Source organism: Dendropsophus ebraccatus, chromosome 1, assembly GCF_027789765.1.
Source record: "Dendropsophus ebraccatus isolate aDenEbr1 chromosome 1, aDenEbr1.pat, whole genome shotgun sequence".
NCBI classification, from domain to species: domain Eukaryota; kingdom Metazoa; phylum Chordata; class Amphibia; order Anura; family Hylidae; genus Dendropsophus; species Dendropsophus ebraccatus.
In genome coordinates this window covers 94,410,724-94,428,012 of record NC_091454.1, presented here as the reverse complement: position 1 = coordinate 94,428,012, position 17,289 = coordinate 94,410,724, and the positions used below count along the sequence as shown (strand labels likewise).

Here is a 17,289-nt window from a genome sequence, read left to right as displayed (position 1 = left end):
ACAGCCCAGGGTTCATTTTATCTGCCACCAAGCACAAACGACACGTGACAACATCCTCCCTCTACGCAGAAAGTTTGAGTTATAGCCTATTCCTATAATGTAATTCCTTTTTGGGGAGCTCATTATTTATACATAGATATAGAACTGTATATTAAAATAGTATGCAGTAGTTACAGTTTTTGAGAAGCAATATTTCTATCTAGCCAAAATAGATCTTAGTGACAGAAACATAAAGCTCTGACCGATGGAAAGCTATAGTTAAAGGCAGACTGTCATTAGTTTAAAGTGATACCATGCATTAAAAATTTTTTTTGACATCTCAAAAGTTTCATTGTTCAGCACAGAGACGCACACTGAGCACTAGAAATAGACAGGAGAAGCACACTGGCTTGCCACTTGTTCCAGCCCCAGCACTGGGACCCGCATCATGCTCCTGTGGCTGCACACGTCTTTGACAGAACTTGAGACATGACATTGGCAGGGCCACTCAAGCATTCAGAGACTGTAACAATGTCCCGTCTCAGCTGCTGAATGGCTGAGCGGGCCTAGCAGTGTCTCAAGTCCCCTCCAAGATATGAGCGAACCGCAGCAGCATGATGCAGGCCTCAGCACTCCCTCCTCGGCGACACTGAAAAAGGCTATCCTCAACCATACTTTTGCCTACTGCCACGAGATGTTGATGATATTCCCGTAGACATTGCAAATCCATTGACAAAAGCATTAAGCATGGTTTCTCCCGCTATGTGATAACACTGCCATAGGCCTTTTATCAATTGCTGTGTTTCGGTCACTACTCCAGGGAAAATTGTATGATACACACTTTGCGTTAAAAATGTATACTGAATGCACATGTGTGTCCCTGTTCACTGCGGACTTTCTCCCTGTAAGTTTTATAAATGTATACTGAATGCACATGTGTGTCCCTGTTTACTCCATACTTTCTCCCTGTAAGTTTTATAAATGTATACTGAATGCACATGTGTGTCCCTGTTCACTCCGGACTTTCTCCCTGTAAGTTTTATTAATGTATACTGAATGCACATGTGTGTCCCTGTTCACTGCGGACTTTCTCCCTGCAAGTTTTACAAATGTATACTGAATGCACATGTGTGTCCCTGTTTACTCCATACTTTCTCCCTGTAAGTTTTATAAATGTATACTGAATGCACATGTGTGTCCCTGTTCACTCCGGACTTTCTCCCTGTAAGTTTTATAAATGTATACTGAATGCACATGTGTGTCCCTGTTCACTCCGGACTTTCTCCCTGTAAGTTTTATTAATGTATACTGAATGCACATGTGTGTCCCTGTTCACTGCGGACTTTCTCCCTGCAAGTTTTACAAATGTATACTGAATGCACATGTGTGTCCCTGTTTACTCCATACTTTCTCCCTGTAAGTTTTATAAATGTATACTGAATGCACATGTGTGTCCCTGTTCACTCCGGACTTTCTCCCTGTAAGTTTTAGAAATGTATACTGAATGCACATGTGTGTCCCTGTTCACTGCGGACTTTCTCCCTGCAAGTTTTATAAATGTATACTGAATGCACATGTGTGTCCCTGTTTACTCCATACTTTCTCCCTGTAAGTTTTATAAATGTATACTGAATGCACGTGTGTCCCTGTTCACTCCGGACTTTCTCCCTGTAAGTTTTAGAAATGTATACTGAATGCACGTGTGTGTCCCTGTTCACTACGGACTTTCTCCCTGTAAGTTTTATTAATGTATACTGAATGCACGTGTGTCCCTGTTCACTCCATACTTTCTCCCTGTAAGTTTTATAAATGTATACTGAATGCACGTGTGTCCCTGTTCACTCCGGACTTTCTCCCTGTAAGTTTTAGAAATGTATACTGAATGCACGTGTGTGTCCCTGTTCACTACGGACTTTCTCCCTGTAAGTTTTATTAATGTATACTGAATGCACGTGTGTCCCTGTTCGCTCCGGACTTTCTCCCTGTTAGTTTTATAAATGTATACTGAATGCACATGTGTGTCCCTGTTCGCTCCGGACTTTCTCCCTGTAAGTTTATAAATGTATACTGAATGCACATGTGTGTCCTTGTTCGCTCTGGACTTTCTCCCTGTAAGTTTATAAATGTATACTGAATGCACATGTGTCTCCTTGTTCGCTCCGGACTTTCTCCCTGTAAGTTTTATAAATGTATACTGAATGCACATGTATGTCCCTGTTCGCTCCGGACTTTCTCCCTGTAAGTTTATAAATGTATACTGAATGCACATGTGTGTCCTTGTTCGCTCCGGACTTTCTCCCTGTAAGTTTATAAATGTATACTAAATGCACATGTGTGTCCCTGTTCGCTCCGGACTTTCTCCCTGTAAGTTTATAAATGTATACTGAATGCACGTGTGTGTCCCTGTTCACTCCGGACTTTCTACCTCTAGGTTTCATAAATCAGACTAGTCAACTCTTCTTTTTGTAGTTTACGCGAGTATTAACCTTTTTTGTAAGTACTTACTGCCTCCAAGTTTTGTGCCTTAATTCAAAAGGAGACTCACTATATTTTAAAAGCTCAGAGCATTATTCCTCAGGTTTTATTTAACTTTGCTTTCCTCTACCGTAACATCTAACCACAGTTTCTCTTAAGTAGTTCATAGCAAGGATCTGTTGTTGTTCTAGTGAAATGTGTTCTCTCTCTTCCACCCACACAATTATCCTTTGCCATTGGCTGTGGTACTAAGAGGAAGCATAATTGATCCAGTTCATGCTAAACTGTTGGCAAAGAGTGTGTTTGTTCCATATGGATATTCTGTATTTTTGTGTAAACAATTCTCTGTTGAACTAATTTCTCAAGCATTAGTTATAGGATTTTGCTTTTCTTTTGATCTAGGGAGCATGGTGTGTTAGCGTAGTATAACAGAGATCAATTAAAAGAAAAAAAAGAAAATAACAATTGCACTTGGCTATGAGTGACATAAATAAAAGTCACATTTGCCCCGATACATTACACCTGCCATTCTGACGCCCCTTATCCCTGAATACTTCTAGTTCCTAAAACAAGTCGACCACTCCGTTCTTGAGACTGTTCACCAAGCACCAACACAGCAGCTGCGAGGGATTGGGGAAGCTGAGTATGACGACTTTGTGGTGCAAGTCATATAAGCTAGTTTTTCACAAACTATGCTAGAATTCAGGCATTTTGACACTAATAAATCTACCCAGCTGTTTCATATAAGGAATTTATGTCTCCAAGTCTAATTCCCATCATTCACCCATACCTGAAGCAGAATCCTCATGCAACCATGAAGTGTAAAGCACCTAATTTATAAAAATTTTCTGGCAGTAAATCTGTTTTATGTTCACCATGGGAGTTTCTCCAGAAGAAGAGTAACCTATCACTATTTGGTGTGCTGTAACATTGGACTATAGCTGTTAGTTAAAGTGACTATGTACCCACATTCTGCTTCCCAAAACCGATTGTACCTTTGGATAGCTGCTTTTAATCCGAGACCTGTCCTGGAGTTCACTCAGCAGGTGATGCAGTTATTGTCCTAAAAAACTACTTTAAAACTTTGTAGCCCTTTGTCAAATTGGCGTGGCCTAGAGTGTGTGTGCCCCAGGCTTGAAACACCTCTCCATCCCTCCTCCCCACCCTCTTCACCATTAGTAATGCCCCTGGCCAGAATATCTCCTATTCCTCACTTGTCTGAACACTGCACAGGTGCCTTAACGATCCAACACATGTGCACATGTGCAGTATTCACACAGATGAGGAATAGGAGAAAACCTGCCTGGAGCATTCCTAAATGTGAGGAGGGATGGGGAAGTGGTTCAAGCCCAATACACAGACACTCTAGGCCACGCCAATTTGACACAGGGCTGCAAGTTTAAAAGTTGTTTTAGGACAATAACTGCATCACCTGCAAAACGGACCCCAGGACAGATCTTGGATTAAAAGAAGCTATCCAAAGGTACAAGTGGTTTGGGGGGGGGGGGCATTGGTGACTGGGCACTGGGAGGGCATTGGTGACTGTACTGTACTGAGGGCAGAAATCTACTAAGGAGAATTTCATCTTATAATGTTATTGAACTCTGTACTCTGCTCAATTCTAGCAATCCTTTCTGAGAATTATTAAGAGAATGAATAACACCTCTGGGTTAAAAGAAGATGCTTTAATAATAATTTACAGGTTGAACACATTATTAGCAATGGCTTTCTGTTTTATATGATTGCCACTGTTTCTCTATGGTATAAACTGAGGAATAGGCGAGAAATTGAAGAGAATTTTTCTGCTTGAAATTTCTTGCCTGCTCAGCAGAATTTGAGCAATCTTCAAGCAGAATTCAAGCCCCGTTGACCTTTTATAGGATTCCTCTAGGATTCCTCACACTAAGGAATTCTTGTGGATTCCACTGCAAAATGCGCACAGAATCCGCACTGAAATCCGCCCGTAAATAATGAACATTGTGAATGTACATTGGCTTTAATGGGCTTTCCGCTAATTTGTTCACACAGCAGAATTTCCATGCTGAAAATTACACCGCGGATCTGCTTTCCACCTGAAGAATTGACATGTCAATTCTTTGGGAGGATTCCGCTAGAGGATTCCTATAGAAGTCAATGGGTCCTAAATTCTGCTTGCATTCCACTCAAATTCTGCTCCTATTCTGCCAGAGTTGAATATGCGAGGAATTTCAAGCAGAAAACTTTACTCTACAATTCCTCGAGAATTCCTCAGTGTGAACACACCCAAAGGGTGGCAGAATAGGAGCAGGATTTGAGCGGAATTCAAGCAGAATTAAAGCCCCATTGACTTCTATAGGATTCCTCTAGCGGAATCTGCCCAAAGAATTGACGTCAATTCTTCAGGCAGAAAGCGGGGTCCGCGGTGGAATCTTCAGCGCGGAAATTCCGCTGTGTGAACAAATAAGCGGAAAGCCCATTAACCCCTTAACGACATAGGGCGTATATTTACGCCCTGATGCCGTTAGGGACGTTCAGAGCGGGGCCGTGCGGCGGCCGCGCTCTGAACCGCGGCGGTCCCGGGTGCCGCTTGTAGCCCGGGACCGCAGGTATTAGTGGGCACGGTCCGATCGCCGTGCCCGCTAATACAGTAATCAGATGCAGCTGTCAAAGTTGACAGCTGCATCCGATTACCGGACGCAGCGGCATCCCTGGTGTCTAGTGGGGAGATCGCTCCTCCGGGATGTTATCCCGGAGGAGCGATCTCCGTAACTGAAGCCGGCCGGGGACCGCTCCAAGATGGCACCGTCCCCGGCTCGGCACTCGTTTACTTCCGGCTGCAGCAGCCGGAAGTTAACGAGTGCCTATCTCATGGATCTCTGCAGCATATCTATGCTGCAGAGATCTCTATGAGAGATCAAAGTGTATATACTAGAAGTCCCCCAGGGGGGCTTCTAGTATAAGTGTAAAAGAAAAAAAAAAAAGTGTTGTTAATAGTAAAAAGCCCCCTCCCCTAATAAAAGTCTGAATCACCCCCCTTTTCCCAGGTTAATAAAAGTAAACAAATAAATAAACATGTTTGCTATCGCCGCGTGCGTAATCGCCTGAACTATTAATCACATTCCTGATCTCGCACGGTAAACGGCGTCAGCACAAAAAAATCCCAAAGTGCAAAATTGCGCATTTTTGGTCGCATCAAATCCAGAAAAATTGTAATAAAAAGCGATCAAAAAGTCGTATATGCGCAATCAAGGTACCGATAGAAAGAACACATCAACACAAGAGCGCAAAAAATGACACCTGACACAGCCCCATAGACCAAAGGATAAAAGCGCTATAAGCCTGGGAATGGAGCAATTTTAAGTGTCGTATATTTGTTGACAATGGTTTGAATTTTTTACAGGCCATCAGATACAATATAAGTTATACATGTTACATATCGTTGTAATCGTAACGACTTGAGGAACATGCATAACAAGTCAGTTTTACCCCAGGGCGAATGGCGTAAAACACATTTCCCCCAAATAAACAAAATGCTTTTTTTTTCAATTTCACCACACTTTGAATTTTTTTCTGGTTTCGCAGTGGACTTTATGCAAAAGTTCAGCCTGTCATTGCAAAGTACAATTAGTGATGCAAAAAATAAGGGCTCATGCAGGTTTCTAGGTGGAAAAATGCAAGTGCTATGGCCTTTTAAGCACAGGGAGGAAAAAACAAAAACGCAAAAATCGAAATTGGCTCTGTCCTTAAGGGGTTAAAGCCAATGTACATTCACAATGTTCATTCTTTTCGGGTGGAATTCTGTACTGATTCCGTGTGCATTTTGCATCGCAATCCGCCTGAAAATCAGTTAGAATTCCTCAGTGTGAACCCACCCAAAGAATTGACATTTCAATTCTTTTGGCGGAAAGTGGGTCTGCAGCAGAAAATTCTGCCGTGTGAATGAAAGAGCAAAAATTCCACTGAACACAATAGGACATTCCTCTGTTAATATTTTATGAGAGGAATTTCAAGCGGAAATTAAGAGTAGATTCAGCTGAAAATTCCTTGCCTATTCCTCAGCGTGCACATACCCTTAGGGTATGTGCACACTGAGCAATTCTCGAGGAATTGTAGCTGAAAGTTTTCAGGCAGAATTCAAGCAGAATTTAAGCCCCCCATTGACTTCTATAGGATTCCTCTAGCAGATCTACAGCAGAAAATTCTGCTCGGAAATTCTGCAGTGTGAACAACAGAGCAGAAAACCCATTGAACACAATGGGACTTTGCTCTGTACATATTTTACGGGAGGAATTTCGAGCTGAATTTCGAGCTGAATTTCAAGCTGAATTCCTCGCCTTTTCCTCAGTGTGCACATACCCTTAAAGTGACTGTACCACCAGGCCCAGGCTGAAGCACTGGAGAAAGGCTGACCCACCCCCAGTGGGAAGAAACCCCAGAAACCCTATCATAGAGGGGCTAGGGTTTCCTCCCACTAAGGGTGGGTCGGCCCGCCTACAGTGCTTCAACCTGGGCCTGGTGGTACAGTCACTTTAAGCTTCGGCGGGAATTTGTCAGTTTTATCAGTGTACAGTAGAGTTAATTAAAGACCTTTTCCATTTTAAAAAGTGGGTGGGGTTTAATATAGAGAGTGGGGTTTTCTGTTGCCTAATGGATTTGTTCTTTATGGCAGAAATTGGTATAACTTATGTTCTAAACCTACTTCAGCTTGTGCACAGTGATGCACTAAATTTATTGGTCTTTTCCCTTGATGTAAGAAATGCCATTCACGGTATTTTGTCGTCCCCAACCCTAGAAAGGGTTTTCCTTGAGATTGCTTGCGATAAATAAAAAAATCAGGGACATCAATTGAATTTCGTCATATTGTACAGTTTTATACTTTTATGTTCTATCTCCTCCTGGATCTTTTCAACTATTGTATTTTAAAACAGTAGTCAGCAACCACAGGTAAAGGTAAGGCCCCCTTCACACGTCCGAAAAAACCATCCGGATTTCCTATCAGGAAATCCGGACGGATTTCCGGACCCATAGACTCTAATTGGTCACGGACACCCTTCCGAATTTTTCCGGAAGGGTGTCCGTTCCGGAAAATAGATCCGGAAAAAATAGGACATGTCCTATTTTTGTCCGGAATTCCGGCCCGGGCGCCCCCATAGAAGTCTATGGGAGCGCCGGAATCACGGGCACTTTCCTGATGTACATCCCCCTCCCCACCACCGCCCGATCACCAAGCCGCGATGCCCTGCTGACAGGTCATGATGGGAGTTGTGCTTCTGCAGCCTGTGGCCATGCAGGTTGCAGAAGTACAACTCCCACCATGCCCTGCAACCTGGGTGGCCACAGACTGCAGAAGTACAATTCCCATCATGACCTGTCAGTCGGGCATGATGGGAGTTGTAGTTCTGCAAGCTGTGACCATCCAGTTTGCATCTCCCATCATGTCCTATTTTTTTTCTTCTCATCAGGAAATCCTGAAGGTTTTTCCTGATGGTTTCCTGAAGGTAAAAACGGATTACTGTCAGGAAATCCTGATGCTTTCCTGATGACATTTGAGGTTTCCTGATCAGGATTTCCTGACAGTAAAAACTGACACGGACGTGTGAATGGGGCCTAAGAAGGTGGGACAGGTAGCAGGATGCTGCATGTGTGTTGGCGCCACTACTAGCAGCAAAGATTGAAATAAAAGTTTTTTAACAACATTTAGTATACAAATTATTTAGCTAATAGGCTCACTTAGCATGGTGAAAGAATGTGACTGCCATGCAGCAATGGTAGTGCTATAAATCTACAGATGTATATCTTTATACAAGCAGTATCTTTGCCCCAGATGAATTGAACTATCTTCAAGCTGACAACATGTCTAAAGTTCCATCTCTCTGAGTGGACTATATAGACAAAATTAACACTGAAATCAATGTATTTCCAAATCTAATATATTTTGATTTATTTTCCACACTACATTCTGAAATTTTTTTTTTTTTTTTAAACCATGCTCTTAGTTCATTATAGTAGGCTTATAATATTAATTACAGATTGAACTTACCCTCAATCCCAAAAACGAGAAAAATAAGTCATTTTAATTTGACAAATATGACAATACTGCTACAAGTAAAAAGCATGAGGTCATTGCTTCCAATTGATGTCTTCTGTTTTGTGGTCTCCTTTTTTTAGAACCTTTCTGCAGCAGAGAGTGAATGATGATTTAATTACATGAATCTCTGTGTCCTGAAAAGATCAGCATGACCCCATCTCATTGTAGACCTTACTCTAGAGTGCACAGGGGTCTCCTTCTGACAGCATAAATCTGTGACGAGTGACGTATTGAGTGAAATGCAGGGTTCCTTGTTTTTTCTGCTTGCGTTCAGTCAATCTGTATTTATGTTGGAGGCTTTCCCTGGCAAGAATTGTGCATTGGAGATTACTTGCTTGGTAATTAACTGAGAAAGCGGTGCCTGAATGTATTGTTCAGTCATCTGGATTGACAGGCTTCAGCATAGCGTCATGGGATGTCGTCTTAAAGAAACAGAAAATATTCACTGGTTCTTGCCGTCATATGATCATTGTATTGCTTTACCTATAACAAACTGCTGTGGGCAGATTTACAATTTATCATAATAAGGATAAACCACTTAAGGGGAAATGTATCAAACCTTATGCAGTGGGGCGGTTGCCTATAGCATCCATTTAGATTCTAACTTTCGTTAATGGGAATCCGTCAGCTGCAATTCACGTTCTAGACTGCTGACACTGTTAGATAGCTGTTAGATCAGGGAGACACATGGTCCCTTTCTTATATCTGTCTGGTATTCCAGAACACAATTTTTTTTTTTATTATACAGTAAGAAGAGTCAAGGAGGCTTTCCTGAGCTTCTTAAAAGGAAAGTCCAGGCAAAATAATTTTACGATATGTTATTGCCCAACTAAAATTCTGAAAAATACTTATAGACACTTTTATTATGGGAAACACACCTATAGTGCATTTTCTCTGCACTTACTACAGCATGAAGTGTTCAGGTCTCTGTAAACTTGGTGACATCACATCACATCAACTGCCAACTCCTGCTGCTCCAGTCTATCGCATCACTGCGGCAGGTGTCGGCAGTTTATGTGATATCACCAACTTTACAGAGACCTGAACAGGCCATGCTGTAGTAAGTGCACTATAGGTGTGTTTCCCATAATAAGTGTCTATTAGTAATTTTAAAATTTTTTGTTGGGCAATAACATATCTTAAAATTATTTTGCCTGGACTTCCCCTTTAAGTGCAGCAAGCTGTAACCCCTCCTTACTCCCCTCTGACCCTGCTTGGGACATTTCCAGATTTTAGTCAAGCAGGGAGGGTGAAGAGAGGAGACATTATAGCTTGCAGACATATATATGAAAGGTACCAGGAGTCCCCTTGCCCTAACAGCTATATAACAGTATCAGCAGTTTGGAACATGAATTATAGCTGACAGATTCCCCCTTTAAAAAATAGTCTTTTGAAAAGTGAAAGCTGAAATCTGATTGGTTGTTTATGGTCAACCGCTTCTCTGCACATTTTTTTTTTTTTTTCCAAAATTTTCTTTGACTAAAAATCACTTTCATTTATCTAAAGGAGGTTGTGTTGTTGCCAAGCACATGGGTTTCTGCAAGCCCCAAGTATATCACATGTGAATTCACTCTAATAAAAATAAAAGCTTGCCCCATTTGAAAATAGTAGATTGGAGTACACAATGTCAATCTACAAAGCGATCATGTCCTGGGGCTAGATCCTTTTTAATATCACATTTTGTGAATGTTCTAAGTGTTATAATGTGCAGGTGTAGGCTTCTGTGCATATACTCTGATGTGTGTCAAACACTCATTGGTGTGCAGCTTAACACCTACACGTGTCAGTCATTGCTTGTAGTAGTTTTCTACCCCACACTGACGAGTGCGGACTATAGTTCTAGTGCCAGTCAAATACTGTTGGCACATGATTCTTGGCATGCATACTGGTACTTCTATAAATGCCTAGCATGTTTTTTTTTATAGCAAGCACAGTTGGTGCTATGCCTCACATGTGCCATCTAGCTCTAGTGAAAAAAGTCCACTGCCCAAGTTAGCCTGGATGTGTAGAGCTGCCTTATCTCCGACAGCTGTGATTGTAACCTGGAACCAATAGATCCCTGTGTGTAGTGCGCAGGTTTTTTTCCTGTGCTGTGAAAGCAATATTTATTGCAACTGCTCAGAGAGGATTGCCTTCCAAATCACTCTGTATTTGAGGAAGGGATTTCATAGCAGCAGATGTTCTATTAAAGAGCTGACGGAGCTCTGTCACTGTTTTATCCCATAGCAGTGGTGAGTGTTTTGGGGTTTTTTGTTTTTGTTTTTTTTCCTGTGTCTGTTTTTTTTTCCATTTAACAAAGTGAACAATTTCGTCTAAATGTCATCTTGTTTGGCACAGAAACAGACGCTTATTGCTGCTCTGCCTGTGGCGCTGACATGCTATCTTATTGTTACAGGATACTCAAGGCTTTGGAATGCTAGAACTCTAACTGGCTGAAGATTAGGAGACAGCCATCAATATGGAGACTGTCGTCTCAGAAGTGGAACCTGAGAAAACTTTGGTGAGTTAGTTTGAGGTAGAATTACAGCTGCTTATTGATTTAAGAGAAAATAATATTTTCATGTCCGGCAAAAGGCATTTGGCTTGATGTTTATTAAATACGGGTATGCTCTCTTGTTTCAATCGTAATACATTATATGTAAAATGACCATGCATTTTTCTTTTACTGCATCTACCAATTCATAGTAACAAAATGACTGTATAGTGTTTGTAATTGTAAGTTATAGATCATGTGTATGTGTAAGGACCACTAAACAATATACTTTTATAATTATTACTATTATTATTAGCTTTTTGTATTGCTGTGTTAGAATACTGATATTCCAGAACTATGTCTTGTGAACTTCTGTTACGACAGATAGTTTAACATGGTAGTTGTGACCCTCTTTACGGGTGCCAGAAACCCTTTCTTAATATGTTTCCTGCAATAGGTTGTGTCTTTTAGAGTTCATGACTCTGAAACTAGGTCAGAAAGTTGGCACGAGTCAGTGACCGGCAAGCTAGAACTTTAGTATCTTTTGATAGAGATCTGGACGATCAGTTTATAAATTTATAATGTTGGGATGTATTACACTTAGAATCCTTGTTATCAAATGATGCAACTGGGGTATAAATAGCCAGGGGTGGAACGGCCATATTGTGAGTCCTTTGTATTCATTACTAGGGCATCTTCTGCTAGACTGACTCAACTTAGCAAACTAAGGTAAGCCCTTAATATATCATTTATTTCTACTTGGAACTAAGGTCGGTCCTTGTGATCCGTCCCCACATTACTTTGTAATTGTAAAGATGGTAAGAACTAAACAAGTGTACATTTTGCTTATAGCATTTATTCCAGGTTTCAGTAAAGTAAAAAGGTTAAAAAAATCTGCTGTAATGCGCCTTTTTTTTTTTTTTTTTTAAATCTTTATTTTTTCTAGTTTAATGCTTATGATACACTATTAGTTGTAAATTCCTCTTATGTGGAGTTTCCAGAAATAAATGTCAGATTATGAGATGTCTGCAACTGAACACTCGTTCTAGTAACTGACCCTTGTTTTCCATTATGTCGTAAAGCAGAAATGTGTAGAAAGGTCTTATTGTCCATTTTAATGTGTCTTTAGGATATATAATGTATAAACATTGTTTATCTTTATGTGGATCTATCATCACAATAAGCTGCCCTTTAAGGCCAATATATTGTAGTGACAGATCTACAGGGCTATTAGACCAAGAGGTACCAAACATATACCATTTACTTAACGGCAGCTAAGAACTAATATAAGATATTCATGGCCTGCAATATCACTTACAGGACCCTTTACGTCTATAGAACAGTGGGGCATGCTTACTTGTCTGCCTTTTTTGCAGAAGTCAAACTCCAGCTTGTTATCCTAAATGGAACCAATCATAAGAAAAGCACTGTTACAGCTATAATTATCTTCCTATATGCCCCCAGCACTGTTTTAAGTAAACGGTATGTGCCGGAAACGTACTTTGTACCGATGTAGACATGGGGGCCATCCGTAGCTCCTAACTATTCACGGCTGATGGGAAATCTTACTGCCATTTACGCCTCCCTGGAAGTGTTGGCATAGGATCCGGCAGCATTTCGGAGGGACCGTCCCTGAGCAACGATGGTCGCAGGGAGGCCGGATTGCCAGCAAGAATTCCCGCTAGATGTGACTAGTTAGGGTATGCTCACACTGAGTAAATCAGGCAGAATTCCATGGCGGAACCCTGCCTGTTTCGGTGTGCCATAGCCAGTCTATGGGAGAGCTTGCGCTTCTCCACTGCCGCCGTTTTCCACTCATGTCGCTTTCCGCCACGGAATTCCGCCTGATTTACTCAGTGTCAACATACTCTTAGGAGCTCCGGGCCTAGTTAGAAGCTCACGTGACTGCATTGGTAGGTTTTATAAAGTATGTTTTTTTTTACATATAAGCTCATAGCGTTTACTTATGTGCCAGGAAACCGTGCTGGAGGGCACCAAGGAACATATTTATAGCTGTAACAGTGTTTTTCTCATGATTGGTTTCCAATAAAGGAATACCCCATTTAAGAGCTTGAGAATTAAAAGCTGGGCCCTCTTTTTTTCAACCTTGCTCTACCTCTGAATGTTTTGGTTAAGTGGCACAAATTTCCTCTAAAATATTGTAGTTTTACTTCCCAAAAGTGTGGAGGTTAGAAAGGTGACCCAACTCTATTAACACCTATAGTATTGAAAAAGAATATCCATGAAGCTCATATAGGCAGGATGGTCTGGTGTCTAGACACTTTGGCTTTATAGTGTACTACCTTTATTTTACATAACTAAAATGCTGAAGTATGTGTTCAGCAATTTATCTATTTATATTGTCTACATATGAGTTATGAGTAACATTTATAGTTTTTCTTCTTGTTATTGGCAACACTTCTGTATTCAGAAAAGGAGAAGTGTATATGTACCTGTCAAGAGCAACTGTCCTGGCAGTCAGTTTATTCCTGATGGTCTCTAGATGATGTAAAACCCTGGCCATGGCCTGGCAGCTATAGATTGTGGGAGGCCACATATTGTCGCTGCTTTTGAAATGTGATAACACAATGCACACATACAAATGGATGACCGTTTAAAGGGGTTGTATGAGATTAGAAAAGCATAGTTGATTTCTTGCGAAAACAGCACCAGACCTGCCCTTATTGTGTGCGGTGAAACAACTCTGCCCCATTCACTTCAATAGAACTAAGCTGCAATGCCACAGACAATCTGAGAGTAGCCCTGTTTCTTGAGGAAAACAGCTGAATTTTTCTCTTTCTGGAGAAACCCTTTTGTACTGTCTCCCTCCCCTAACCTTGTAGATTGTAAACCCCTGTGGGCAGGGTCCTCTCTTCATATTTATCAGTCTGTGATTTACTGTAGTCGCGTTCTGCATGTGTAAATTCTATGTGTAAACCCTTATCATTTGTACAGTGCTCTGGAATCAAGGGAGCTATAAAGATAAATACATATAGCCTTTAGGCCCCAAGGGTATAGGGCATTATTTTTGTGTTGGTATCTGCCGCTCTCCTACACTTGAAATTCTTGGAAAGGGGCACATGTGGCTTCCCACTACACAAACCTGACAGGTCTTTTTAGAAACATTTCAGCTATAACATTTCTGGACATTTAATAAGATGACTCAAAAAGTTCATATAAGAACCCAATTCCTTTTACGATGTTGTTTTTAGTTAGGCCACTTCTCGTATTTGCATTTTGCTTCCTTGGTTCCCCCTGTTAATTCTGTTGAGTGTCTGTGCAGGACATTATTGGCAAATTGTAAGTACTTCAGATAAATGCCTGTACTTGTGCTGATAATCGCAGTTTCCCATATTCACTTCCTTATCTAGAGAAAAGTGCCATAAAACCTGATCACTTAAATAGCCACTTATTTTATGATATGGAGGTAACAAAGCAATCACCATTATTGCCTTTAGAGATTAGCTATCTCAATCAGTAGGGATGCTCACATATCCCTGTGTATTTCTGCTGCAGAAATCCAACACTGGCTTACACATTTCTGCCACAGCTGTACTGTGGCTTTGCAGTTCCATTTGCTCCATTGTCATCCTCTGGTTTGCAGTTAGTTATCTGCAGAAATAAGCAACTTTTTTAAGTGAATTATTCTTCTGCCACAGCAAAAATCTGCATTGACTTGCATGTGAAAATCTGCACTGATTGCATGTGAATGGGGTTGCAGAAAACCATTTTTTGTACTTGGATTGCAAGTTGTCACTGGATTTGACGTGGATTTTATTGCATATTTCACCAGGTGTGAATGGAGCCAAATGCTGTTACTTGAAGTATAAATAATTTTTACAAGCATTATTACTATTTTTTTTCATAAATAATTTGTAACACAGCTGGTAGTGTGGTACTAGGATACTTGCTGCCCTTGTATAGAACATAACACATATCTTATTCTTACCTCTCTGCGCTCCCCTAGTGTTGTCCTGTGGTGTCTCAGCCCCCCTTCCGCAGCCACTTCTGAGATAAACAATCGGTGGCTGCGGCGCTGGAGCATAGAGAGATAAGAATAGGATGTTTATGCTCTGAAAAACAACTCACCTCAATCATACTGACCACTAGAATAAAGTTAACATGTCAGGGTATTGGCTTGTAAAAAATATATTATTTTATTGGTCTTGAAGAGTCCCTTAATAGAATATAATACAGTGAAAGGTGTAAAAGATAAAAATAAACAAATAAAAACATTTAGTAAAAAAAAAAAATTTGCTTCAACAGGTATTCCAGCGTTTTACAAAAATGCTGCCATAAAGGATTTGGGGGGGGACATACTAACCTAGCTACAGTGACCCACGGCTCTCGTTTTTCTGGTCTCCTGACCAGCCATGTCTGAATATTTAGTAGTATAGCTTTAGACCTGAAACTTCACATTATCGTATCTCCCCATAGAAGTAAGACATTAATGTTGAATAAAGGGCTTTTTTTTAATCTTCTACCCTTCCTCTCAGCATTTGGAGGGGATGTCCCCACTGCAGACGTGTCAAACTGTTAGTATGTGACATGACTGCAGTGGTGACACCCTATTGCACGGATCAGGAGGGGGAACTTAAAGTGACTCTGTACCCACAATCTGACCCCGCCAAACCACTTGTACCTTCAGATAGCTGCCTTTAATCCAAGATCTGTCCTGGGGTCCGTTCGGCAGGTGATGCAGTTATTCTCCTAAAAACAACTTTTAATGCGGCAGCGCTGTGTCTAACGGCCGGGGCTTATATTTGTATATGCATTAGGCTGGCACACCCTCTCTGTCCTTCCTCCCCACCCTGCTCATCATTTGGAATGATCCAGGAACATTTACTGCTGTTTGAGCTTTGCACAGGTGTATTAACGATCCAGCCCATGTTCATTATACACACAGGTTGGGAATAGGAGGCAATCTGCCTGGAGCATTCCTAATGATGAGGAGGGTGGGGAGGAGGGACAGAGAGGGTGTGCCAGCCTAATGCATATACAAATGTAAACCCCGGCCGTTAGACACAGCGCTGAAGGATTAAAAGTTGTTTTCAGGACAATAACTGCATCACCTGCCGAACGGACCCCAGGACAGATCTTGGATTAAAAGCAGCTATCTGAAGGTACAAGCGGTTTGAGGGGGGGGGGGAGCAGATTGTGGGTACAGAGTCGTTTTAAGGTGCCTTTACACAGACAGATTTATCTGGCAGATTATTGAAGCCAAAGCCAGGAACAGACTTTAAACAGGGAAACAGGTCATAAAGGTAAGACTTAGGGTCTTATTACACGGAGCAATTTTTAACGATTAACGACTTACGAAAACTGATCGCAAACAGGATTGTTTATCTTTAACCTGAAATCGTTCACCATATTACACAGAACCATGGTCGTTAGTTCCGATTAGTATTGCGATCGTTACCGTTTACTCCATCTGATCCCAGCAAAACAATGAACAATGTGCAATTACACTGAACTTTTAGTGAACAAATGCGGAACTTGAGCCAACGAATGTGGAATTACAGCGAAAGATTAACGATAATTTTAGCTTCAGATCTAAATCAACGATCAACGACACACAAACAATTTTTCAATTGTTGCCTGCAATTACACAGAACGATTATCGTTTAAATTTGAACAATATAACGATTTTTCGCATGATAATCGTCCCGTGTAATAGGGCCCTTAGATTTCTCCTATTTTCAAATTAATTCCTGGCTTTGATTTCAATAATCTGTCAGATAAATCTCTCTGTATACAATGTATACATGCAGCAGTGAATATAAGAAAAAATTTAATTGCTGCTTAGTCTCATGAAAAGTACTGGAAAAAAAATGCTGGAAAGACTGTAGTGAAAATTGTGCCATATACAGTAAATGACTTTCTAGATGACTATATTGTGTGTTTGCATCTTTTGTGCGTTTTCATCATTGGCAGAAAAGAAACCAGTTGCACTTTAGTCTTTATGCAGTTAACAGCTTGGATATAAAAGGAGCTCATATTCATGTGAGTACTTGGATGCTGAGAGTGTCACTGCTTATTCTGTCATATGAGCCAACACCAGTACTGGAAATAGTACATAGAGTCAAGTCTGGAAAATGGGAAGTTAAAGGGGTAGTGCGGCGCTAAACATTTATTCACAAAATAACACACATTACAAAGGTATACAACTTTGTAATGTGTGTTATGTAAGTTAATGGCCCCCTTCCCCGTGTCCGCCCCACCCCCACCCCGGAAGTGTGGTGCATTATACTCATCGCATTACTGTCGACCCCCGGCCGCCATCTTGGGACAATGA

The 17,289-nt window shown here is 41.0% G+C and overlaps 1 protein-coding gene across 4 annotated transcripts in view; it reads left to right on the top strand.

The window, feature by feature from the left end:
- Positions 1-17,289, top strand: part of OSBPL8 (oxysterol binding protein like 8) — a 171,619-nt gene that overhangs the window by 29,411 nt on the left and 124,919 nt on the right. For 3 of the 4 annotated variants that reach the window (XM_069975413.1, XM_069975431.1, XM_069975405.1), the window contains one exon: positions 10,917-11,021. In XM_069975413.1, the coding sequence (XP_069831514.1) occupies positions 10,980-11,021 (42 nt within the window). In that variant the 5' untranslated portion in view covers positions 10,917-10,979. Of the gene's footprint in view, positions 1-10,685; positions 10,753-10,916; positions 11,022-17,289 lie in introns of those variants that run through there. The other variant, XM_069975422.1, reaches the window with a different exon arrangement.